At 50.7% G+C, this 24,824-nt stretch overlaps 1 protein-coding gene across 3 annotated transcripts in view; it reads right to left on the reverse strand.

The window, feature by feature from the left end:
- FCHO1 (FCH and mu domain containing endocytic adaptor 1) overlaps positions 1-17,209 on the reverse strand; it is a 29,809-nt gene extending 12,600 nt beyond the window's left edge. For 2 of the 3 annotated variants that reach the window (XM_002688540.5, XM_005208552.3), the window contains exons 1-11: positions 17,150-17,209; positions 12,392-12,440; positions 12,072-12,157; positions 11,597-11,667; positions 6,112-6,203; positions 4,975-5,049; positions 3,746-3,887; positions 1,812-1,964; positions 1,471-1,575; positions 379-477; positions 208-304 (exon numbers count right to left, since the gene is read on the reverse strand). In XM_002688540.5, coding sequence (XP_002688586.1) covers positions 208-304; positions 379-477; positions 1,471-1,575; positions 1,812-1,964; positions 3,746-3,887; positions 4,975-5,049; positions 6,112-6,203; positions 11,597-11,623 — 790 coding nt within the window. In that variant the 5' untranslated portion in view covers positions 11,624-11,667; positions 12,072-12,157; positions 12,392-12,440; positions 17,150-17,209. Of the gene's footprint in view, positions 1-207; positions 305-378; positions 478-1,470; positions 1,576-1,811; positions 1,965-3,745; positions 3,888-4,974; positions 5,050-6,111; positions 6,204-11,596; positions 11,668-12,071; positions 12,158-12,391; positions 12,441-13,880 lie in introns of all 3 variants that reach the window. The other variant, XM_005208553.5, reaches the window with a different exon arrangement.
- Positions 17,210-24,824: the final 7,615 nt, after the last annotated feature.

Genomic DNA, 24,824 nt, shown 5'->3' on the forward strand with positions numbered 1-24,824 from the left:
ATTGAATCTGCAGCCCCTGCATCGGAAGACGTCAACCTCTGACCACCAGGGAAGTTCCGTCCATCCATTTTTTCCTTTTTTTTTTAACCCCATTTTTCTGGTGAGGAAAATGAAGCTCAGGGAGGTTCATCCTCTAGGCTCTGGAATCCCGTTCCTTCCCCATAGCCGTGGCTCCACAGCCCAACTCCTATAGACGCCCCGACTCACCAGGCTTCTCCTGGCCTGTGCCTTTGCTCTCTGCAAACTTCCTCAGCAGCATCTCCACGCTGATGTTTTCTACGTTCTGCTTAAACTCCTCGTGCACCTGGGCCAGGAGGACGGAGGCTGTAACCAGGCAGGGCCTTCTTGCCCAGCACCCCAACCTCATGCCCCACTCACCTGCCCAATCTGCACATGGGTGTCCTCCACTGAGTGGGCGTAGGACCCCATCAGTGCCTTCATTTGCCGCAGGTGGGTCTCTTCCATGGCTTGGAAGCGCTGAGGCAGGAGGGGAGGAGCAAAATGGGAAGGTGTGGCTAGTGACCCCACCTGACCAATCAGAATGTTCCAAACCCCTGGCCTCAGTGATTGATTTGGGTAAGAGCTCTGGCACTTCTGCCGGAATCATAGAAAAAACACCTTCATATCCTGAGTCAATGAACTGGTAGATAAATGGGGCCGCTGCTGGTGGCTACTTTGCTACACACACACACACTGAGGAGGATATGTTTACCTGGGAATGAAGCCCTCAGGGAGAAAAACAGATTTGAGAAGCAAAGAGGCACAACTTCCTGCCAACACCATTTGGGCACCTGGATCCAGCCATGCCTGAAGCTCTGCCCCACCCTGAACTTTTCAGTTCCCTGAGCCTGTAAGTCTCCTTGTCAGTTTGAATGAAGATTTCTATTGCTTGCAACTTTCTATCACTGCAAAATCAGAAGGAAAAAAAAATCTAATTCTTAATCCTGAGCTCCCAATCTGCTTTTTAAACCTTTGAGTAGACAGAGACCCAGAGAGGTGCAGTGCCTGGCCAAAGGGTGTACAGCTGGTGACGGACAGAGGCTAGACCAGGAATCCAGGCTTTTCAGTCACCATGACATGTCAGGAGACTCTTGGCTTCTAAATCCTGCCCCATCTTGTTGAAAAACCTCATCAATAATAATAATAATAATAATACATCTTAGAGTGGTTTCTATGCACCTGGTACTAGTCTGAAAATTTCATATATGGTGACTCATTTAATCTTTACAAGTCTATGAGGCAGGTAGTATTACTGTCCCCATTTTACAAATGGTGAAATTAAGGCACAGAACTGATTTGGTCTTTGAAATAATAATAACAGCAACAAGAGCTAACTGGCTCTAGAATTTTACAGTTTTAGCCTGTGATTCTAAGGCTTCTGGGAGTCGAGGGTTTGGAAGGTTCTGGACTTCTGAGGCCCATAGCATCCTGGGCCCAGGAATGTGTAGGTGTCCAAGGCCTGGTTCTTACCAGAGCTGAGTCCAGCATTTTCTGCTCAAAGTCAGAACGGGCTGAGTTGTATTTCTCCACCAAACGCCGCAGGCTCTCTGCTGCCTTCCTGGTCTTGGTCTCTGCCTAGGAGGCACAGGGAGGGGACAGGGTTGGGAAAGGGACACTCAGGGCACTTTCCCTGGCCCCATCCCCCAGCACGTGGACTCCCGGGGTGCCCAGGGTGCGGTTCATGCAGGTTCAATGACCATGGCTCTGTGCTATGCTTTCCCTCTCCCATCAGGCAGCCCCGCCACCTCTCGGCAAATCCCTCGGGTCTGTGTGGGCCAGTGGTGGCTGGGGACCTGCAGCTGTGCGCCCACCTTGTCCATCTCCTTCTGGCTGGTGCTCTCCCTCCGCAGCCGCTCCTGGTCCATGCAACGGTTCAGGTAGTTCTCACGAGACTTGGGCAGGAGCTGGCTGACCCCTGTGAGGACCTGTATGGCATCTAGGGTGCCCACTGCTTCCTCTTTGCACTGTGGGGGTGGGGAAGAGCATGAGGACCCCCTGAAGCCCCTGCTGGGGTGCAGGACCTGAGCAGACCCTGGCACACCATGAAATTCCCAGCCTCCCAAACTTGTGGGGTTCCAGGTCCTACAGAATACTTTTTTTCTGAGAATTCTATGAATTTCAAAAATTTTAACTCTTTAAATAGGTAATGTTTACACATAATTCACATTTCAGAAAGTTTTAAGGAGTGAACTCCTCTCCCATAATTCACATATCAGAAAGTTTTAAGGAGTGAGCTCAGGTAAACCTCCTCTCCCCCCCTTTTTTTTTTACTATGAAGTCTTTTATTTTTCTTTTGCCCCACTGCAAGGCAGATATGTGGGATCTTAGTTCCCTGACCAGGGATCAAACCCACACCCCCTGCATTAGAAACACAGAGTCTTAACCACTGGACCACCCAGGAAATCCCAAACCTCCTATTATTACCATGACACATTTCCCGAAATAATGGGCATGAAGATCAGTGAATATGCCCATTTTTTATGACAAATGGTGACAGGCCATCCTGTTTAACTGACTGCTTTTTCCACTTAATAATTCATTCTCAAGACTGTTCTGTATCAGTCCAGAGAAAACTTCCTTGTTCTTTCATTTTTTAAAGAAAGTTGTGGTAAAATACACATAACGTAAAATTTGCCATCTTAACCATTTTTAAGTGTATGAAGTACTACAACTCTCTTCCTTAATGGGGGTTAAAAACTGCAGATTCTAGGGCTCTGTAAATGCAAACCCTCTATGACTCTAGATTTATAAGCTTCAAATATTTTGGAATCTTGAGAGTCTAAGGTCTGGGTCTTCCAGGATTTTAGTTTTGTCAGGAGTCTAGAAGCCTGGCACTCTGTGACGACATAGAGGGGCGGAATGGGTTGGGCATGGGAGGGAGGTTCAAGAAGGAGGGGATATATGTGTGTTAGTCACTCAGTTATGTCTGACTCTTTGTGATCCCATGGAGTTAGGGTCCTCTGTCCATGGAATTCTCCAGACGAGAATATTGGAGTGGGTAGCCATTCTCTTCTCCAGGGGATCTTCCTGACCCAGGGATCGAACCCAGGTCTCCTGCATTGTAGGCAGATTTTTTACCATCTGAGCCACCTGGGAAGCCCCATGTTATTGTATGGGAGAAACCAACATGACATTGCAAAGCAATTACCCTCCAATTAAGAATAAATTTAAAACAACTTCATTTAAAAAATAAAGTTTAGGCTAAAAAAAAAGAGTCTAGAAATGTCAGATAACAAGATCTGTAGCTTCTAACGCTCTAGATCAAGGTTCGGCAGACTTTTGCTGTGAAGGTTCAGGTGGTAAATCTGACACTGAACTCAGCCATTGCAGTTCACAAGCCAGCCACAGAAGATCTGAACGTGAATGGCCATGGCTGTGGCCAACACAGCTTTATTTACTGGCATTAAAATCTAAATGTCCTGTAATAGTCACACACCATAAAATATCCTTTTTTTAATTTTTTTCCCCCAATCCCTTAAAAGTAGAAAAACTACTCATAGCTCGAGGTGGTGGTCTAGCCATCGCCCGCTGGCTGTAGTTTGCAGACCCCCTGCTCTTAGAATTTTGAAAGTCTGAAATTCAACAATGCTCAGGTCTGTGAGATTCTGAGTTTGATGTCGTGGAATTAACAGAGCCCTCAGGGGCACACACCAGGAGCTGGGGTTCCAAGGCCCCAGAAGTCCTGGGATCCTAGCAGCCACAGCTGTTCCCCACCCACCGGCCCGGCGGCACCCACGGCACAGACCTTCTTGTGCGCCTTGAGCTGTTCCTCCCCGTGGCGGAGCACATCCTTGATGAGATCCTGAAGCTTCCGCGTCAGCTCCAGGTGGCAGAGCGCCAGCTTGTCTGAGGAGACTCGGAAGACCTCCCAGAGCGGGGCAAAGGTCCTGGAAACAGAGAGGTGGGGGTCACACCCAGGGCCCAGCAGGCCCGACCCCAACCCCTTGGCAAGGGACCCCTCACCCAGCATGGCCGGCTTTGGCTCAGACACCTCATGTGTTCTGGGCCCTGCTAAACATGAACACATATGAACTTATTTAATCCCCACTGCAGTCACGGAAGGTGGGCGACAGGGAAACTGAGGCATGGGAGGCCCTGTCCCTCACCCAAGGCCCCTCAGCAAATGAACATCAGAGCAGGAGTTTAAACCTAGGCTGACGCCCGCCGTCCTCTGTCTGGACTCCAGGCCCAGCCTGATACTCCCCTTCCCCTCTCTTTCTCCCCCACCTCATCTCCACTGTGCCCAGGCCCTGCAGCCACGCCTGCCTCCTTGCTCTTCCTCGAAATGCACAAGTGTGCTGCTGCCTCAGGGCCTTTGCACTGGCTGAGCCACCTCCCTGGGTCTCTGTCCCTCGGACACCCCCAGGCCTGATCCTTTCTCATTACTGAGATCTCAGCTCCAGATACAGTGCCCACCTTCTAATGCTCCTATTTCATTCTCTTCCTAGTACTGTTCTCTCTGGGAAAGGACTCTGCTCGCATTTGGTTAACATCTGTCACATATCCCAGACGCACACCAGATGAACAGGGCATGACGGTGGCTGGAGGCTTGATCTGTTTTGATTGCCCCTGGCCCCCTTGTGCCTCGAACAATGTCTGGCACACAGTATGGGCTCAGTAAATAGCCACTGAATGAATGAATGAATTATAGCCCGTCAGGCTCCTCTGTCCATGGGATTTCCCAGGCAAGAATACTGGAATGGGTTGCCATTTCCTTCTTCAGGGAATCTTCCCAACCCAGGGACTGAACCCAAGTTTCCTGCATTGCAGGCAGATTCTTTACCACTAGTGCTACCTGGGAAGCCTCTTTACCACTGAGCCACCTATATATACATTCATATTCCTCTGTCCAATTAGCCCATAAGCACAGGGATGACTCCACGCCCCACATATCACAAGTGTGAGGAGATGTACAGCCAAGGGCAGCCTCAGCCACACCCTTGGCGACTCCTGCCTCACCCACAGCCCACTCACCCCATGGGGGTCCCGTTGCTGGCCAGCTTGGAAAGTTTTGCCATCGCCTTCGAGTAGGTCTCCTCGATGGTGGCCCTGGGTAGGAGGACAGGGAAAGGATGGGGAAGGTCCTGGGCACCTTGGGACAGGCGCCATACCCCTGGGCCTCAGTTTCCCCATCTCAAACATCTGAGCAGAGGCCTCCAGGAGAATGATACAGCCCCCTGGCAGGGGAAGATGCTTGGGAAATTCACGGGAGAGGTTTTCATCCTTACATAAAATTTTACTAACAGCAGTAGTAGTAGCAGCAGCAGCAAGAGCAAGTAAACAAAATTTCGAGCTTCGTGTCAATGTTTCATGTGCTTTGTCTCATTTAATTGCAGAAGATAAACTCAGATTTCTTTATTCCCTCTAGACAGACACTGCTAAATGCTTACCTAATATCCACTCACATTTTCATCCTAATAGAATTTCAGTTCTGTGTGGGGTAGCCATGTGCCCAGTTTAAACTAGTTACCCACTGGGGTATCTTTTGACAGAGGCACCCATGCGGTACCACTGGCAATCGTGGATGGATCCAGGGTCTGAAGCCTCATGAAACGGAGCACGGCTGTGACAGTTCTTGAGTGACAGCCTCAGAGAGGAAAAACCCGGTTAATAATCCTTTGGACTCTCTGCCCGGATTTAATGGGCATTCAGCTGCTGAGTGGCTAGGGAGCAGAGGTTGCCTTGCAATTTGAGTTTATTGTGTTTTCAGGGATGTCAGAGCATTTATAAGCTGAAATGTAGATTATTTCATCATACATGTATTTTCTTTTATTGTACCCAGGGCCTGAGATTGAGTTTTCAAATTTCTCCTTATAATTAGGTCATATTATCATCTCTACAAGAGGAGGCCTTAGAAGTCTGGTGATTATTGCTTAAAATGGGGCATAGGGCTGACAGTGTTGAGAACTGTCGGTCAGGAGGGTCTTCAAGCTCATTTGGTTCCTGGAGACCCCAGGGATCAAGACCCTTTCTGGCAGAATGTGGTGCCCTGTCAGGGTGGGATGGGCAAGGGAAAAAGGGGGCAGAGCCTGGGTGGAAGTGCAAGATGGGCGTGGCAGTGTGGACTTCAGGTCTTGGCCGTGGGGATGGATGGGGCTTGGGGAACCTCACCTCTCCCGGATGAAGTCTGCCAGCTCCTTGGTGGAGATGGGCCCCTGCTTCACGGTGTGGTACAGGACCTCAAAGCCATGGTTCTTCTCTCCCTGCAGGGGGTGAGGATGGAGATTGAGAAAGGGGATGGAGAGGACATCAAGGATGCCTAGCAACAGGGGCCTGGGCTGAAGAGCTAACGGGCAGAAGTCCATCCTCTTGGCCATAGGCATTGGTTCTGGCCTGAGCCAATCACCTGTTGAGTTTCCCCTGGTCCTAAGGATTGGCTTATGGACCGTAATTTGGTCTAATTAGAAAAGACCCTGGGATTCTTGTGCCATAGTTGAGAGAGAGGCAGTCTCATTCACTCTTATCTTCCTCTCTCACTATCTTTCTGTCTTTCTGTGCGAGTGTGTACATATCTCTCTACCTCTGTTTGCTCCTTTCTCTTTGGTCTCTTCCCCTCTGTTTTTTCTTTGTATCTTTCCATAAGTGAGAGATTATGTGGTCACAGGAGAGCATGGAAACCACGAATTTTGGAAAGATGCTGAACTTGAAGGTCTGAATAAAAAGCCTGTTGAGGGACTTTCCTGGGGGTCCAATGGTTAAGAAGCCACCTTCCAATGCAACTGATGTGGGTTCAATCCCTGGTCAGGGACCTAAGATCCCACATGTCGTGGCGAAACGAAGCCCATGTGCCACAGCTACAGAGCCCAGGCACTCTGGAGCCTGTGTGTTGCAACAAAGGTCTTGGTTGTGAAGTCTTTAAAAAAAAAAAAAAGCATCTTGAGTAGAGAAGTGCTGGATCAAACCAACCCTGAAAGCCACACTACTGCACAACTCTTCAGTTTTATGAATTAATACAACCCCTGTCGCTTAAGTCACTGTAGCCTTATTTTCTGTTCTCTTCAACATGAAACTTCTCTGAGGACCCCACAAAGCAAGATGTGGGTCTGATACTCTCTCAGGACCCAGCAATGTGCAGTGCAGGGCGGGGTGCAGAAAGGGCATTTGAGTTGGTTGAATAGAGGGACAAGCTATTTTGCTGTTGCCTGGTGCTGGTGGGGACAGAGCCTCTACCCTGGTGTCTGCTGATGCCTTGCACAGAACCCCTTTTCTCCCAGTTCTGGGCTCACTATAGTTTGAGCGGGGGCTAGGGCTACACTGTGTGATCCAGACCAGTCATGTCTCTCATCAAGCCTATAGTGGCTCCTCATTAAGATGGGGGCAGGGCGTCATCTACCTCTCATATGGGATGATCCACATCATGGTCCTCTAAAGTCCCAAAGGCAGCCCTCCTTGTTGAATAAGTCACTAGGTTAGTCACTGTCATGCCCCACTCTTTGCAGCCCCATGGACTGTAGTCCACCAGGCTCCTCTCACCATGGGATTCTCCAGGCAAGCATACTGGAGTGGGCTGCCATGCCCTCCTCCAGGGGATCTTCCCGACCCAGGGATCGAACCCACATCTCTTGCGCCTCCTGCATCGGCAGGCAGGTACTTCACCACTAGCGCCACCTGGGAAGCACAGTGGGGAGGCCTCAGCAAACAACCCCAGCAGCCCCCTGCCCACCCCGCCCAGGGGATCCTGGGGTGAGGCTGCACCAGGCACTGCTGCCCAGGCCGGCATCTGGAGCTGACTCAGAGCCAACTGCTGGCCTGCTTCCCAGACCTGGCAAACGCCCAGCAGTGTCTGACCCCCTCGGGCTGGGCTGGCAGCCGAGGGTCCTGGGAGGGGCTGTCTTGAGCCTATGTCTCCTATCAGAACCTCTGGACACCAGTCTTGCTCTCAAGCCAGGCCCAGAGAGATGTTTCTCTCTCTTTTAAACTTATTTGTTTTTGGCTGTGCTGCATGCATCGTTGATGGTGTGCAAGCTCTTCTCTAGTTGCAGTGCATAGGCTTCTCATTGCAGTGGCTTCTCTTGTCGGGAAGAACGGGCTTTAGGGCGCGAGCGCTCCAGTTGTTGCAGCATATGGTCTCAACAGTTGCGGCTCCCCGGCTCTGGAGCGCAGGCTCAATAGTTGTGGCGCACGGGCTTAGTTGCTCTGCAGTATGTGGGCTTTTCCTGGATCAGGGATCGAACCTCTGTCTCCCGTATTGGTGGGCGGATTCTTTACCACTGAGCCACCAAGGAAACCCAAGAGATCTTTCTAATACAGCTTGATCATGTCCTTCTCTTGCTCATACTTCCCCCGAGTGCCCTCCATGCCTCCAGCCCTGCCTTGGCCCAACAAGACTGGGGCATCCTTGTCTGGCTTGATCTCTCCCAAATGAAGCCTCCTTCAGATCAGTTTTCATTCCAATCCCAAAGAAAGGCAATGCCAAAGAATGCTCAAATGACCGCGCAGTTGCACTCATCGCACACACTAGTAAAGTCATGCTCAAAATTCTCCAAGCCAGGCTTCAGCAATATGTGAACCATGAACTTCCTGATGTTCAAGCTGGTTTTAGAAAAGGCAGAGGAACCAGAGATCAAATTGCCAACATCCGCTGGATCATGGAAAAAGCAAGAGAGTTCCAGAAAAACATCTATTTCTGCTTTATTGACTATGCCAAAGCCTTTGACTCTGTGGATCACAATAAACTGTGGAAAATTCTGAAAGAGATGGGAATACCAGACCACCTGATCTGCCTCTTGAGAAATTTGTATGCAGGTCAGGAAGAAACAGTTAGAACTGGACATGGAACCACAGACTGGTTCCAAATAGGAAAAGGAGTACGTCAAGGCTGTATATTGTCACCCTGCTTATTTAACTTATATGCAGAGTACATCATGAGAAACGCTGGGCTGGAAGAAACACAAGCTGGAATCAAGATTGCCCGGAGAAATCTCAATAACCTCAGATACGCAGATGACACCACCCTTATGGCAGAAAGTGAAGAGGAACTCAAAAGCCTCTTGATGAAAGTGAAAGTGGAGAGTGAAAAAGTTGGCTTAAAGCTCAACATTCAGAAAACAAAGATCATGGCATCTGGTCCCATCACTTCATGGGAAATAGATGGAGAAACAGTGGAAACAGTGTCAGACTTTATTTTTTGGGGCTCCAAAATCACTGCAGATGGTGACTGCAGCCATGAAATTAAAAGATGCTTACTCCTTGGAAGGAAAGTTATGACCAACCTAGATAGCATATTGAAAAGCAGAGACATCACTTTGCCAACAAAGGTTCATCTAGTCAAGGCTATGGTTTTTCCTGTGGTTATGTATGGATGTGAGAGTTGGACTCTGAAGAAAGCTGAGCGCTGAAGAATTGATGCTTTTGAAGTGTGGTGTTGGAGAAGACTCTTGAGAGTCCCTTGGACTGCAAGGAGATCCAACCAGTCCATTCTGAAGGAGATCAGCCCTGGGATTTCTTTGGAAGGACTGATGCTAAAGCTGAAACTCCAGTACTTTGGCCACCTCATGCGAAGAGTTGACTCATTGGAAAAGACTCTGATGCTGGGAGGGATTGGGGGCAAGAGGAGAAGGGGACGACAGAGGATGAGATGGCTGGATGGCATCACTGACTCGATGGACATAAGTCTGAGTGAACTCCGGGAGTTGGTGATGGACAGGGAGACCTGGTGTGCTGCGATTCATGGGGTCGCAAAGATTCGGACACAACTGAGCGACTGATCTGATCTGATCAGATCAGTCAGGGCCCCAGCATCATCCAGCAAAGAGCCAGCAATACTAATAATAGATTAAAAGAAACATTAATTAAAAGAAATAGACAGGGGACTTCCCTCACAGTGGTTAAGAATCTGCCTTGCAATGCAGGGGACACAGGTTCGATTCCTGGGCAGGGAACTAAGATCCCACATGCCCCTGAGCAACTAAGCCTGCCTGCCACCACTACTAAAGCCTGCATGCCCTGGAGCCTGTGCACTGCAATTACTGAGCCCACAACTAGACAGTCCGTGCACCACAATCAAAGATCCCACATGCTGCAACTAAGATCAGACACAGCCAATAAGTAGATAAATAAATAAACAAATAAAAGAGAAACAGACATTCTGGGGTGCTCCCTGAGCCCTGGGGAAGTAGGAGCTTCATTCTCCTTTCCCAGATGGAGAAACTGAGTCTTCAAGATGCAAAGTCACTTGCCCAAGCGCTCCCAGAAGAGCCCAATTCAAATCTCAAACTCAAAGCTCTCATCCACTCTGTACCAGGCTATCTTTGGAGGGAGGGGTTGGGGGTAGCTACTATTTTCTCTTTGCTAGTCTGAATTTTCTGCAGTGAACTTGCCTGCCTCACACAATTAAAAAGAATTTAAAATACATGTAGGTGCCCCCGTCAGGACTGCAAAATGTGGGCAACAACTGATCCTCAAAAGGTCAAACCCCCTTACACAAAGTGCCACCGGGGTCTGAGAGAGGGGCAGCCCTTGGGTGAGGTCACACAGCCATTCAGAGGCAAATCCAGGGATTGTGACCCTTGGAAAGAAGGTGGAAGTCCAGCCCTCCCCCCAGCCCTCCCACCCCCCTACCCACCACCCGCAGGTGGCAAGGGGGTGCTGCCTCTTTAAGAAAGCAAATGCTAGTAAGAGGAGCCCCAGCTGGGGAGGGAGAAAGGCCTGTTGCCAGGGGCAACTAGTTGCCTAGCAACGGGCTTCCTCTCTGCAAGCTCTGGGCCTGCAACCAAGGAAGGGGCTTTCTGCCCTGCGTCCTACCCTATTCTCCTGTTCACATGTCCTCTGTGTCTCCCCATTAGCCTGGCTCTGCAAGAGGAGTCCTTGTGCCCTCCACTGGCCACCCGTGTCACGCCTCTATTTTTGCCCAGTTGGCTCCCCCTGCCCAGAATGCCTTTCTGGCATCCTGGAAAATCAGCCTTCAAAGCCCATGGCAAACACAGCTCTGCATCCTGCTCCTTCTCTGGCACACACAAGGTTGGGCTCAGTCCTGACTCAGTAGGACTAGAGGTGTCTTACTAGCTCTGTGTCCCCCAGATTTGGGGTTCCTCAGGGTCAGGGTTGGGAGGCAGTCTCCTGGGGGCTCCAACATCTCCCAGAGTGGGCTGGGTGGGTGGTAGTGGTGACAGAGAGGGAGGAAGAGAGTGAGCAAGTAAATGTCTCACTTGGCTCCTTGGGTCATACTATTTGGTCCCCAGTCTGGAGAGCAGACAGGTGAGCTGGTCCCTAGGGGTCAAGTCAAGAAAACCCCCCAACTCTCCAGCATGGGGAAGATGTGGAAATTCCCTGGCTGGAATGATCCTGGAAGCTCGGTCGGGCCCTGGGTTTGAGACCTGACTCTACTTTCTCGCTGGGCAACTTCAGGTAAGAGATTCCTACTCTGGGCCTCAGTCATCCTGTTCAAGCTGTGACATGCCCAAGACCACAAGGCCTATGACATCTGGGGCTATAGATTCAAAGCCAGCCTGACTCTTCCCAGTTTTAACTTCTAACCCCTGCAAACCCTCTATCTGCCTAAAACTCTGCCCACAAGCCACCAGGTTTCTCCATCTCCATAAAAGCCCCCGCAGCCCTTCCAGGACACCCCACCAAAATAGGAGTGAATCTTACTTACCCAAAAATACTCCCCAAAATATGACATTTTGGTGGCCTCTGTGGAGAGCCCTGAAGGTTCCTATCTTGTGCCTATACAAAGAGAGAGGCAAATTTGAGTTGCAGTCACAGCCAGCTCAGGCCTAAGGAGGGGAAATTCCAACTTCTCTCCTTGTGGAGGAAGGAGAAAGAGGATGGAGGAGGAACCAAAAGCCCCAAAGTTGGGAGTATGCCAGGGTCCCTGGAGTGATTCAGCTTTGGGCATGGTCCCCAAGTAGCTCCCAGCCTAGGGGGACAGAGTTGGATACAGATACCCCCAGCCCTGGGGGGTCAGAGCTAAACTAAATGAAGGGATAGGGGCTGGGGGAGCCTAGACTAGAGGAAGGGGCATGGGGGTGGGGTTTTTAAGCATGAAGAGGAGTTCAGGGTGGGGGATGGGTAGAAAAGCTCTGGGCCATTTCAGAGACAGAAAAACTGAGTCCCCTCAAGCTACTTGCCAAGGTAACAAAGCCAGGAAACGACAGTGGATTTGCGCTTGGGTCAGCTGAGTCCCGTGAGCACTCGGCTCCGCACCGGGCAGCTCCTGTCGGAAGAGGGTCTGGTAAGAGGTGGATACTGGGACTGTGATTGGCCACATGGGAGTTGGGGTCCTTCAAGTGGCCCTAAGGTTCCCTTAGGGTCTCCTGAATCCCTTTACAACAGTCCCCATGCCATGCACATTCCTGGGATGGAAAGTCCAACCCTTGCCACGGTGACTCAGCTGACACTGGTGTGTCCATGAGTCCTGCCCCTGCCCCCTGGAAGCCCGTGTGTTCACCTGGTAGGTATCTGAGTCACTGTCCAGCTCCGTGCCTCAGTTTCCCCATCTGCAAAACACGAGGAAATGCCTAGAAGGGATCTTACTGGAGGACCCCAGACCTCCCAGGCGAGGGAGGGACACTTGGTGTCCTTGGCATGTTGTCAAGGTTGGGCTTGTCACTAGAGCCCACAAGCCTCATCCATAATTCATGACCCCGAGGGCAGTTCAGCAGCAGCTGGGAGCCCAAGAGGCACAGTAGCATCAGAGATGGGGCTGGTAACTGCAGGGATGGGAAAGCTACCTGGGCCTCACTAGAAAGGACTGAGCAAGGACCTTGGGCAAGGCTGCCCCTCTCTGAGCCACAGTTTTCTAATCTTGAGTTTAATTTGACCCTTTATCAGCTAGCCTCCAGTTATATGACTTCTATAAGTCACCTAGCACCCACCATGTGCCTACCTGGCCAGGACAATACCAGGGTCCATGAGATGATTCGGCTGGGGGACTTGAACTAAAGGAGAGGGCATGGGAGTTGGGATTTTAAAGCATGAATAGGAGTTCACCAAGCAAACAATTATTTTATTCAACAAATATTCCCAACCACCACCCTGTGTTGGGTGGTGCTGGGACCCCTGAGAAACTCCAGCCCCCAGTGTAGCCCATGAAGAAACCTAGTCTAACTGGGGACATACAAAGCTGACATCCCAAGAGGGAAAAGCCCTAAATTCCCATCTCATTTCTTAGATTTTGGCCATGACCTAGACCCTGAGCATCTTCAAATCCCTTGCAGCTATGCTAACTGATCATGGGAACCACTAGCCCCCATGTGGCAACTTAATCTTAAACTAAATAAAATTAACCTCCTACTTCCTCAGTTGTGCCAGCCTTGTTTCCAGGGCTCAGTAGCCACACAAGGCTGGTGGCCACTGTACCAGAAAGCACAGATGAAGTTCTGCTAGAGAGTACAGGCCTAGAAGATCCTAGGAGCCAGAGGGCCTACGTTCCCCCGAAACCAAGAATCTTTGCTACTGTTTTTACAGCTCCCATTGGATTGCCCCTCCCCGTTAGACATACACTGAGCACCAGTGTGAGTGCGACACTGTGTCCAGCTCCTTTCAGGCACCACACACTCATTCAACCTTCACAAGCACAACGTGGGGCTCAATATCAGCTTTACAGATGAGGAAACTGAACACAGAGAGGTCACTGACTGTCCCCAGGTCACTATGGTTTTGTCCCTGACCTGTCTGCCGAAGAACCCCTGTTTGAAACTACCAGATGGGGCTCTGGTTCGCCATATTTCCGCGACCGCCCTGCCATCCATCCTGCCGCTCAGGGTTGTAAAGTCGGGGAGCACAGTGGCAGAGCAAAGGGTGACCCTGCGCAGGCCCAGGAAGTGACACCTACTGTTTCTCTCGAAACCCGGGCCAGGTGGGGGGGGGTCTCCCTTCTGTCCCTGAGAGGGGAAAGGAGGAGCAGTGGGGGCCTCCTGGCCTGGGCTCAAACTCACCGGACAGCGAGTGGGAACAGAGCCCCTGAGACAGGGCGGGTACCAGGAGATAACCACGTGGCCCCTGCCGCTTCCGTTAGCTGAGGCCCCTGTGCCTGGGGCACAGGAAGCTCACCCAGCCCCGCCCATGGCCCAACCGCCAGCTCACCTCCCCCGCCAGACCAGCACCCCTGGGACCTCCCTAGAACTGCGCAGGTGCTGGCTGGGAAAGCTGAGGCCCCCACCTTGGGGCTATTATTAGTGCGCAAATACAATCTTGATAACAATTGTCAAATAGTACCCACAAATTTGAGCACCAACCACATAGACTAAACATTCCACATCTCACCATTCTCAGGTGGGCCAAGACTCAGAGAGGGGAGTCCACGTGCCCAAGGTTGCACAGCCTGTGAATGGGAGCACCAAGACTCAAACCCAGGGCGGGATGAGGCCTTCCACGGGCCTGAGGCACTTTTGCTTTCAGAGTCCCTTCCTCCACTAAAAAAAGAGTCTAAACTATTTTTACAACTACATTTGACATAGAGACGAATATATTAATGGGAGGCTGGTGGCTCAGAGGTTAAAGCGTCTGCCTCCAATACCATATATTAAATGTTTTCTTTGACCCCAAAGCCTGGGTTTTCTTTCCCTTCTGATTTTAAAAGAAGTTAAAAACACCTTTATGGACTCCACGGTTGTGCCTGAGACAGGGTGGTCACCGTGTCTGATGGAGAAGTCAGCCCTGTGTGAACCCAGGTCTCCCAGCCTCCTCAGTGCCAGGGCAAAGCCCAGAGATGGACAGGTCCTTGCCCAAGGTCACAAAGCAGGCTGTCAGCTGACCCGGATGCCCCCATCCTCTGGCTGCTGGAAGTGGGGAACAGAGTCCTTCCCAGAGATGGCTGACACAAGCTCCGGGCACTGCCTGGAGATCCAGCCTCCCCAGCATCAATTCCCAAAACCCTGGGGTTTCTCGCCAGTTCAGCATTTGAGCAGGTCCGGGAGCAGATAAAACAAGACAGGAACCAAGTCAGCAAAGAAGGCAGGGCTCCTGTTCCTGACGGGTTGTCTGGAACTCCTGACCTCTCAGTAGGTGGCCTTGGGCTGCCCCTGACCTCTCTGGGCCTCTAGGCTTCTGCAAAACAGGATCTATCATTTTGCTCTCCCTCGGACTCCAGTTTGCTCACAGTAGGGCCAGTTTGGGGTCTTTCTCTCCTTTTCCTGTGACTGGCCTCTTGGCTATGCTGCTTCAAGGACCAGCTCTGTCATGCACTTGCTCCCCTCTAGGGCTGGCCACCAGGGTTGTGCCCATTTACACAGTCTGGCCTGATTCTCACAGTGGCACTTGGAGGCGGGGTCTCGACTCAGCCATCACCCCCAGTGAGGCAACTGAGGCAGTGGCCCCATGTCATACAGTAACTGGGTGATGAACAGCCTCTGAGCTTCTGCTCAGGAATTTTTCAATCTTCCCTGCTGTCTCCTCCCTCTCCGTCACTTTCCTTAGCCAACACCTATTGAGCACCAACTGACTACTGAGCTCTGGAGACACAGCAGGCAATACCCTTGCAGATTTCCTCCTTTCCTATCCTGCCCTGACCTGAATCAGCTGTTGACCCTGTTTATGCTCACTAATATTGCAATTAGTATTATAATTACAATATGGTAATGATTATAATACTGTATGATAATGACTATAGTATTACAATGTCTGCATTTACAGCGCTCCCGTTCTGCCAGTTTGCTCTGATCTTCCAAGGGGAATTCAGCCCATTTCATAGAAGAACACACCAAGGTGCAAAGGGGCAAAACCACTCACAGGAAAGCTGGATTTGAACCTGGGGACTCTGGACTTCCACCCCCACCACAGGGACAGAGCCCCAAGGGACAGGGGATAGACTAGCCCAGCACCTCCCACCTCGTCCTGCCCAGGATCCTATCTAGGTACTGGCTTGCCCCTGGCGTGGGTGAAGGTATGTGGGTCAGGATATGCCCTGGGCAGTCCCGCCAGCGTGACAAGGGTGGAGGAGCCCCTGTTCTGAAGATAGCAGCTTGGTAATACGTTTTATTGTCTGGCAAAGCAACTCCTCTGGCAATGCCAGAGTGTGACCATCAGCCCATTTTTCAGTGCAGTAAACCGAGGCTCTGAGCCCAGCAAGGCATATGGAGGGATCTCCAAACCTGTCTCTCTCTCTCCTGCGACCATCGTCTTTAACAAAAGGGTGGAGTCACAATTTAGCAAAAGATGGAGTGGGTGGATTTCAGAATCAGTAGAGTACAAGCTTTGAAGCCTCAATCCCACTTTCAAATAAAAAAATAATAATAATAAAGGCTCAGGGAGGTCTGTCATCTGTCCAAGGTCACCAGTGAGGCAGGTCCATCCGAAGCTACCTCCTGGTACCTACTGCGGATGAGGCAGGCGAATTCTGGGATCTGAAGCAGATGGAGGGGCCGCCCACCCCCCAACCCTCCTCCGCACCCCACTTTCAGTCAGCCTCCAGCAAGATCCTAATTTACCTCGATTTATTTTAATCCCTGGGAACAGATGCTCACTGCCCATCTCCCACTGAAGTAGGGACCACCACTGAGTCCACGCTCCAGGTCTTTCCAAGCCTGGCCCGGCCTGGCCCTGCCAGGCAAGGGACTCTATCTGACCCTCCCCAGAATTCCAACCTTGGGGTCCCTGCAGAGGATGCCAGTGAAATGTCCCTCCATTACCCCATCCTTGTGGTAGGGAGCTAGAAAAAGACACTCTAGAGGAGGGACCAGGGGACCCCCAGCTCCTTAGCCAGGCCTAGATAGGGGTGCACAGAGGAAGGGGTTCCTCATGTTGGTCTCGGGGCCGGGGGTGGGGGTGGGTGGGGCGATCTACAGGCCAGAGCTGGGAAGAGGGAAATTGGGGGTGGTCTCCATTTCATCTGTCTTGAGTCCCAGGCTCGAGGGAGAGCGGCAAGCTTATCTTTGCAGCTCTGGAACCTAGACCCAGATCCAGGCTTAGAATAAAGGGATTTTGGGGAGGGGTCTCGATTCATAGCAGCCCCGCTGCACGCTCCAGTTCTAGGCCAGGAGATGGAGGATTTAGGAGGGGTCTCTATCTCCCTCCGCGGATCCCCGGTTATCACGCAGGAGGTGGAGGAAGGACCGGGTACCCACCGCGCAGCCCCCCACCCTCTGTTCTCCGTCCCTCACATCCCGCCGCGCCTTTGACCCTGGAGCCGCCGGGCTGCCAGGCGCGGTGCGCACGGGGTGCTGCGGGGGCCAGGGGGGTTCGGGGTGTTTCAGGGAACAGCACTCACCTCCCGAGCTCGGGCCGAGCCCCGCGCCCGCCGCCACCTGCGGCTCGGTAGCTGATACCCGAGCCCGCCCCGCCCCTCCCTCCGCGGCTGCGGCGCTGCCGCCGGATGGCCCCGCCTCCGGGGCGTGGCCGAGAGAGTCCCCACCTCCGCGGCGGCCTGGGAGGCAGGGCGGGCTGCGAGTGCGCGCGGCCAGCCATTGGGCCATTTAGGCGGCCAGTTCCACCAGCCCTGCGTGCTGATAGTCTGGGGGAGCGGCTCCTTTTTTTAATCTCCCCGCCCCACTACCCGCATTCATTTGCATAATTTAAAGCGATAGATCCGGTTCCTTCCACCTGAGACTCTGTGGGAAGAGTCTCCAAATGTGTGACAAGCACTGAGAAGGACTCTTCTGATTCCTCCTACAAGCCTGTGAGCGGCACATATAGATCCTCATTTTACAGATGGGAAAACTGAGGCTCAGAGAAGGCTCCTGCAGGCTACGCAGCGAATCTACAGCCTGATGCAGGCACCCTCAGGATCTGGTCACAGGGGTGGGGGAGAGCCATCCTTCAGAATGTTGTCATGTCATAAACCTGAGAGGCTCCGGTCGCCCTCAAGTGAGTGCTCTTAAAATGAGATTCATACAGCGGCCGTGGGTCCTCCATTCAAATCTCTGTTCCTGGCTGATCTGCTTGCCTCCAGACCTGCTCCTCCACCAGCCTCCCGAACTTAGAAGGGCCGCCCAGGAACCTGGCCAGAGGCCTGGGAGTCTCTGAGAGCCTTCTCTTCCGTTCATCATCCACACTGGTCACAGTTAGCTCATTTCCTGTACCCTGCAGTGGCCTGGGCCCAGGGTGCAGCCTGGATGCTGCCTCGGCTCCCTATTGGTACGTGTGCCTCTTCTTGCCTTTCCCCCTTCCTCCTGACAATCCCTGTTCCGCATGGCAACTATAGGGCTCCCCCCCAGCAAAGATTTACTTATTTAGTTGTTTTTGGCTGCTCTGGGTCTTTGTTGCTGTACTAAGCCTTTCTCTAGTTGCAGCGAGCAGGGATTACTCTCTAGCGATGGCATGTGGGCTTCTCATTGCGGTGGCTTCTCTTGTTCTGGAGCACAGGCTTCAGTGGTTGCAGCGTGTAGCCTCAGTCGTTGCAGCACACAGGTCTAGTTGCCATGCGGCATGTAGGCTCTTCCCAGACCAGGGATTGAACCTGTGTCCCCTGCATTGCAAGGCGGATTCTTAACCACTGGACCACCGGAGAAACCCTATAGAGGTTTTTAAAAATACATTTTAAATTGTAGAGCAGTTTTCAATTTACAGAATTACTATGAAGATATTACAGAGAGTTCCTGCATATCCCACACCCAATTTCTCCTGTTATTAACACCTGACATAATATGGTACATTTGTCACAGTTAGTGAACCAACACTGAGATGTTGTTATTAACGAAAATGCATACATTATTCAGATTTCCTCAGTTTTCCCTAATGTTCTTTTTCTGTCCCAGGACTCCTTCTGGGGAAATCAAGACATCATATTTCTTAGGCTTTTCTGAATTAAGCAGTTTCTTAGACTTTTTTGATATTAATGACCTTGACAGTTTTGAGAACTGGTTAGTTATTTTGTAGGATGCCCCTCAATGGGGATTAAATTTTTTTTTTTTTAATTTAACTGTGTTTGACATATAATATTGTGTGAATTTCCTGTGTAGTACATGTTGATTAGATATGTTTATATACTGTTATATGATTGCCACAATTGAAATTTGCCTGATGTTTTTCTCTGGGTTTGACTGGGGTGATGGGTTAGAAGATCACAGAGGTGAAACCTCCTCCCATCACAGTGTGTCCGGGGCGCACGCCTTCAGCATGAAATTTCAGTGACGTTGAGATTGCCTGGCTAAGCTAGTGTCTGGCAGGGGTTTCCATTATCAGGTTAGTCTCTGCCTCCTTTCCAAGCTCTATCCTTGGGAAGGAAGTGACTATTTACAGCCCACATCCAAGGGATAAGGAATCACTCTCTCCTACCTCGAGGGCAAAAAATTACTTGGAATTCCTCTGATGGGAAATAAGTTTCTTCTCCCATATTGGTATGGAATCATGGATACTTATTCTATACTTTGGGTTATAATCCAATACTACTTTATTGATTATCTTGTTCAAGTTGTTCCAGCCTTGGCCACTGGAAGCTCATTCAATTGGCTCTCATGTTGCTTTGACATGCCCCCATCTTTTGCATTTTTTGTCCTTTTGTCTTTGTCTTTTTTTCTCTTTTAACACTTCCCTTTCTTTGTCACTACGACAAGCTTCAAGCTCATCTGATACATTTCCTGCCCTAGTCCTAGAATCAGCCTTTCTCTAAGGAGCAGCCCTGGTGCCTTCGTTGGAGAGTACTTTTAGAAAACCATTTGGACAGTAAGTGTGCTCATCACTACTGGAGTGTAGTTCTTTCTAGGCCCTCTCAGTGGACAGAGCAAGGACATATATGTGTGTATATTAACTTGTGTATATACCCAGATCTATATATATTCCCATACATAACTGTATCTATAGGAATTAAACGTGAATTCATACAGATGCCTTTACATTTACTAAACTGATCCTCCTCACCTTCTACTTTGCCTGTCTATAACCTCCCACTCCAATAGGGAGAAACCTGGCTCCTACCATCCCCTCTCCATTCGCTGAATTATTCCATTCAGGGCTACAGGTATAGAGGCTCAGGATGTTAACTTGTACTCACAGGGAGCAGGTTTCAAACAGAGAGTGATCACCTGCCTCTCTAGCTCCAAACCCTGCCCCAGTGCCCAGGACCCTCAGTAAAGACCCTACACCCCCGCCCTCCCCATCCCTAAGCCCTCCAGGCCAGCGCAGTCTGGCCTCACTCCTCTCACGGCAGTTCTACAAAGTTGGTCTCACCTCAGAGCCTTTGCTTCTGCTGTCCCCTCCTCCGGGAGTTCTCTCAGTTCCCCATCTGACTGGTAACTTAGCTCTCAGTTCCTGCGCGGTAGCTCTGGTCTGGCTTTCTTTCAGCTCAGAGATAACCCCTCAGGGCTGGGGCATGGTTAGGCTTGGCGCCCGCCCCATCAGAAGCTGGGAGGTCCATGGGGGCTCTGGCACCACCCGCACCAGCTAGGTGGTGTCTGAACTTCATCCATACCCCCATACATGGCTTCCTCAAGCCTGGGCCAGGGGCAAGGTGGGGAGAGGGCTTTGATTCTTGTTTTACAGGTGAAGGGACCAAGGCTGATAGACAAGAGGCTGCTCTCTGAAGTCACACATGAAGACATGTCAGAGGCAGGGCTTGGCCCAGGTACACTGAGGCCTAAGCTCTCACCGGTCCTGACCTTGGATCCCAGCAGATGTTGTGAGGATGGGGGAGGACAGGATGCAGAACAGGCCTGTCTGGGGTTGGGGAAGGAATCTCAGGTGTCTGGTCACCACCAATACAGTTCAAGGGTACCCGGAGGCTCATACCAATCTTCTGTGACTGGGTGTGGGATGAAGGTGTGGGGTCCAGAGAGCTTAAGTAATATTCCCCAGGCCGCAGTCCCAGTGCTGCCAAGCTGGAACACAACCAACGTTTCCTGAGCACCTGCTGTAGGTCAGGAAGGGAAAAGGCACATGCTATACAGGTAGGGCACCAGCCATGCCTGTCTCAGCAGCAGCCCTGGTTGCAGACCAGAAGGCAGCAGAAGAGTGACTTACTGGTGGACAGGGTGGTGTTTTAAACTGATCTGTTTTTGACTGTGCTGGGTCTGCATTGCTGTGCATGGGCTCTCTCTAGTTGAGCTGAGCGGGGGCTACTCGTTGTGGTGTGAGGGTTTCTCAGTGCAGTGGCTTCTCTTGTGGCAGAGAGAGGGCTCCAGTGGTTGTGCTGTGGGCTTAGCTGCCACTCGCCATGTGGGATCTTCCCAGACCAGGGATCGAACCCATGTCGCTTGCATTGGCAGACAGACTCTTAAGCACTGGAGCGCCGGGGAAATCCAGGGTGGCGTTTAAAAGGGAAGAGCCAGAGGAGGAAGAGGCCAGAGGAGGCCCTGGGCTGGGGGTGGGGACCAGAAAGAGAGGAGGGAGGGCTTCCTGGAGATGGATCCCTAGGTGGTGGGTTTGGAAGATGAGAGCTTTTATGTTGCTCTCTCGGAGAAAGGCTACCCCTCCCCTCTCCATCTTGGCCTTTCAAGAGTCCACATCTTTCCAGATAAGTGCCCTGGCCACGCCCCACCAGGAACCAGGTCCCCCTAGCCCCGCCCCAAGCCCCTCTGGAAAGACTGCCAACTCTACATGCCAATCCTGGTGTGCTCACTGCTCCCCAGCTTGGCTGGTCTCTTCCAACACCCGGTCCTTTGAAGGGCAAGTTCCATTTGCTCAGTGGGGTGTCCATGAAGCTGTAGGGATGGCTCCACCCCCAGCCTCCCAGTGTTCTTGAAGCTTCAATTTTATGTCTCCTCTCGGTTCCTCAAAAAGACCAAGCCTCTGCTTCTGCGGGTCCCTCTGCCACCCTTGCTCCCAGTCGTCCCCTAATACTGGCTTAATCCTTTGCGTCCTTAATGTTTTTCCCCACCCCCAGGTGTGGTGGACTCCTCTGGCACCCAGTGCCAGCCAACAGGCCCGGCATCGTGGGGTGTTGTCCCCTCCTATGTGTCTGGCTCCCCTACTTGACACTGCTCCCCAACAGGGCAGCAGCCAGTATGCGTTGACTGATGCAAGGCTGGACGGTGGCATTCCAGGGAGGGGACACGTTGGGTGCAAAGGCCTGGAGGCATGATCCAGATGTTGGAGCAACACTGAGAAACCAGGGGGCAGTTGTTGCTCAGGCTCTGGGCAAGTATTGGGGAGGGGCTGCCGATGAGCAGGCAGTGCCCAGAGTGGGTGCCCAGGACAAGGTCACACACGGGTCACACATCTGGCTCCTGCCAGGGCTCCAGGGCCCCCGGTACTCAGGCTGCTGCCGGGGTATTTTTAGTGCATGCTCTGTAGAGGCTGGGCCAGACAGCTGTCAGCAGAGACTGGGGTGGGGAGGGAGGAAGAAGAGAGACGCAGAGAGGAGAGAGAGGAGAAAGGGGGTGGGGAACTCCAGGTCCCTAACTGTTCTAAGAGGTGAGATGGGAAGTCAGAGTAATGCCTGACACCAGCCGTTGGTAAACCACAGCCTTCGTAAGCTGACTCCAGCCCACTGGTTTCTTTCTGTAAACAAGATTTTATTGGAATGCAGCTATTTATTTCCATTTGTTCAGCTATAACAGCAGAAATGAGGTCTGGACAGACTCTATGGCCCACAACACCAAAAAAAAAAATTATTTTTTTAAATAGAACAAGCTTGCCGAACCTCCTGCCCGCCAGAACAAAACTATCTCTTTGGGGGGACTTGTCAGTGGCTATTCATTGATTTCCATCACTATTTCTGATTCTCCTCCTCCTAGGTACAAGAGAGGAGTATGTCTCTTTCAGCTCCTGTATTGGGCAGAGTCATGTGACTTGCTTTGGCCAATGAGACGAGAGTGGAAGTGGCACATAACTTCCCGCTGGAAATCCTTAGGAGCTGGTGCCTGATTTGTCGCATCCCTTTCCTGTCTGGCCACCCAATGTTCTGGGTGGTGGAAGCTCCGTCATGCTGGGCTGCTGAGTGAGGGTGATGAGAGTCACAGCAGCATGGGGAATCTGAAGGGCAGGGAAAGATCCGCCAAGTGTTGAGGGCAAAAGCCCACACCCCTCCCTGCTCCCCACAACACACACAACTTATTGAAATAAAAATATAAGAAAAGAAATATAATCCAGGTGGAGTTCTTTCTAGGAACGTAAAGACAGATCAATATTGGAAACCTACTGATAGATTAAAAAAAAAAACACAACATTTTGGCCCTGCTGCACGACATGTGGGATCTTAGTTCCCCAACCAGGGATTGAACCTGCACCCTCTATGGTGGAAGACTGCCAGAGAAGCCCCTAGATTTTCTTTTTAAAGATAAACTTACTCCCTCTGGTGGTTCATAACTTTGAGGCCCTGTTATTAGATGCATATAAATTTGGAACTGTTACATCTTTTCAGTGAGTTAAAAGCTTTCATCTGATAGTTCTTATTTCTAGTGTGTCTGTGCTAAGTCGCTCAGTAGTGTCCAACTCTTTGTGACCCCATGGACTGTAGCCTGCCAGGCTCCTCTGTCCATGGGATTCTCCAGGAAAGAATACTGGAGTGGGTTGCCACGCCCTCCTCCAGGGGATCGTCCCAACCCAGGGATGGAACCCATGTCTCTTGCACTGGCAGGCGTGTTCTTTACCCACTGAGCCACCCAGGAAACCCCTTGTTTCTAGTAATACACCAAAAATAAAACTTTATTAGTGTGGATGTATCAGCTTTAATTTCTTTCTGTAGTATTTTCCAGGTTTATTCTCCCCCACCCGCCCCCCCATCATTTACTTTCAAAATTTCAGCATCTTCATGTTTAGATGTTTCTTGTAAGTAGCACAAAAATTGAACTAAAAAATACAGTCTGAAAAAAATCTATCTTTTAACTGGAGTTTTCTGCCCGTCTGCATTTACTTAATAACTGGCACATTTTTATGTATGTATTTTTATTATCTTGTGCTTTCTATTTGTACCTGTTTCCTTACGGAAGAATTTGGGACTTTTCTTTTTTTTCAGTCTAATTTCTCCCCTCTACTAATCTGGAAGTTATAGACTGCTTCTGTTCACCCAGTATCTACTATAACTATTAATACTGCTACTCTGCTCAACTAAGCATATGTCACTCTCCCCTCAATGTAAAGATTTTAAAAGTTTACTCCACTAACTTTTTACTTATTTGCCACTGTTGCCTAAATGCAATTTTTCATTCTACATACAGGATACTGTAATTCTTGTTAAGGAGGGTGACACTTCAGCTGTTATTCAAACTTCTTTGCTGTTTCCTTGTGCAAGTCAGCTCTTCCACTTGGATCATTTTCTATCTGAAAAAAATTCCCTCAGGATTTCACTCAACAAGGGTCTTCATTTTTCTCACCCTCCAAAGATGCTTCTGCTGAATGAGAACTTCTGGGTTGCTAAAGACGGTACCCGACTGTGTCCTGAGTTTCATGCTGTGGGGCTGAGGAGCTCTCTCCGTCTACTATTCTTGCTTTTCTTGTTGACTTTGGCTTTCTGCACTGTTGTTCAGCTGCTCAGTCGTCTCTGACTCTCTGCGACCCCATGGACTGCAGCACACCAGGCTTCCCTGTCCTTCACTATCTCCCTGAGTTTGCTCGAACTCATGTCCATTGAGTCGATGATGCCATCCAACCATCTCATCCTCTGTCATCCCCTTCTCCTCCTGCTCTCAATCTTTCCCAGCATCAGTCTTTTCCAATGAATCTGCTCTTTGCATCAGGTGGCCAAAGTATAGGAGCTTCAGCTTCAGCTTCAGCTTCAGTCCTTCCAATGAATATTCAGGGTTGATTTCCTTTAGTATTGACTGGTTTGATGTCCTTACAGTCCAAGGGACTATCAAGAGTCTTCTCCAACACCATAATTCGAAATCATCAATTCTTTGGCGCTCAGCTTTCCTTATGGTCCAACTCTCACATCTGTACATGACTACTGGAAAAACCACAGCTTTGACTAGATGGGCCTTTGTCAACAAAGTGATGTCTCTGCTTTTTAATATGCTGTCTAGGTTTGCCAAGTTGTCTTTTTATATATCCTGCTTTGGATTTGGCTGGCT

The sequence above is a fragment of the Bos taurus genome, chromosome 7, assembly GCF_002263795.3.
Source record: "Bos taurus isolate L1 Dominette 01449 registration number 42190680 breed Hereford chromosome 7, ARS-UCD2.0, whole genome shotgun sequence".
Classification (NCBI taxonomy): domain Eukaryota; kingdom Metazoa; phylum Chordata; class Mammalia; order Artiodactyla; family Bovidae; genus Bos; species Bos taurus.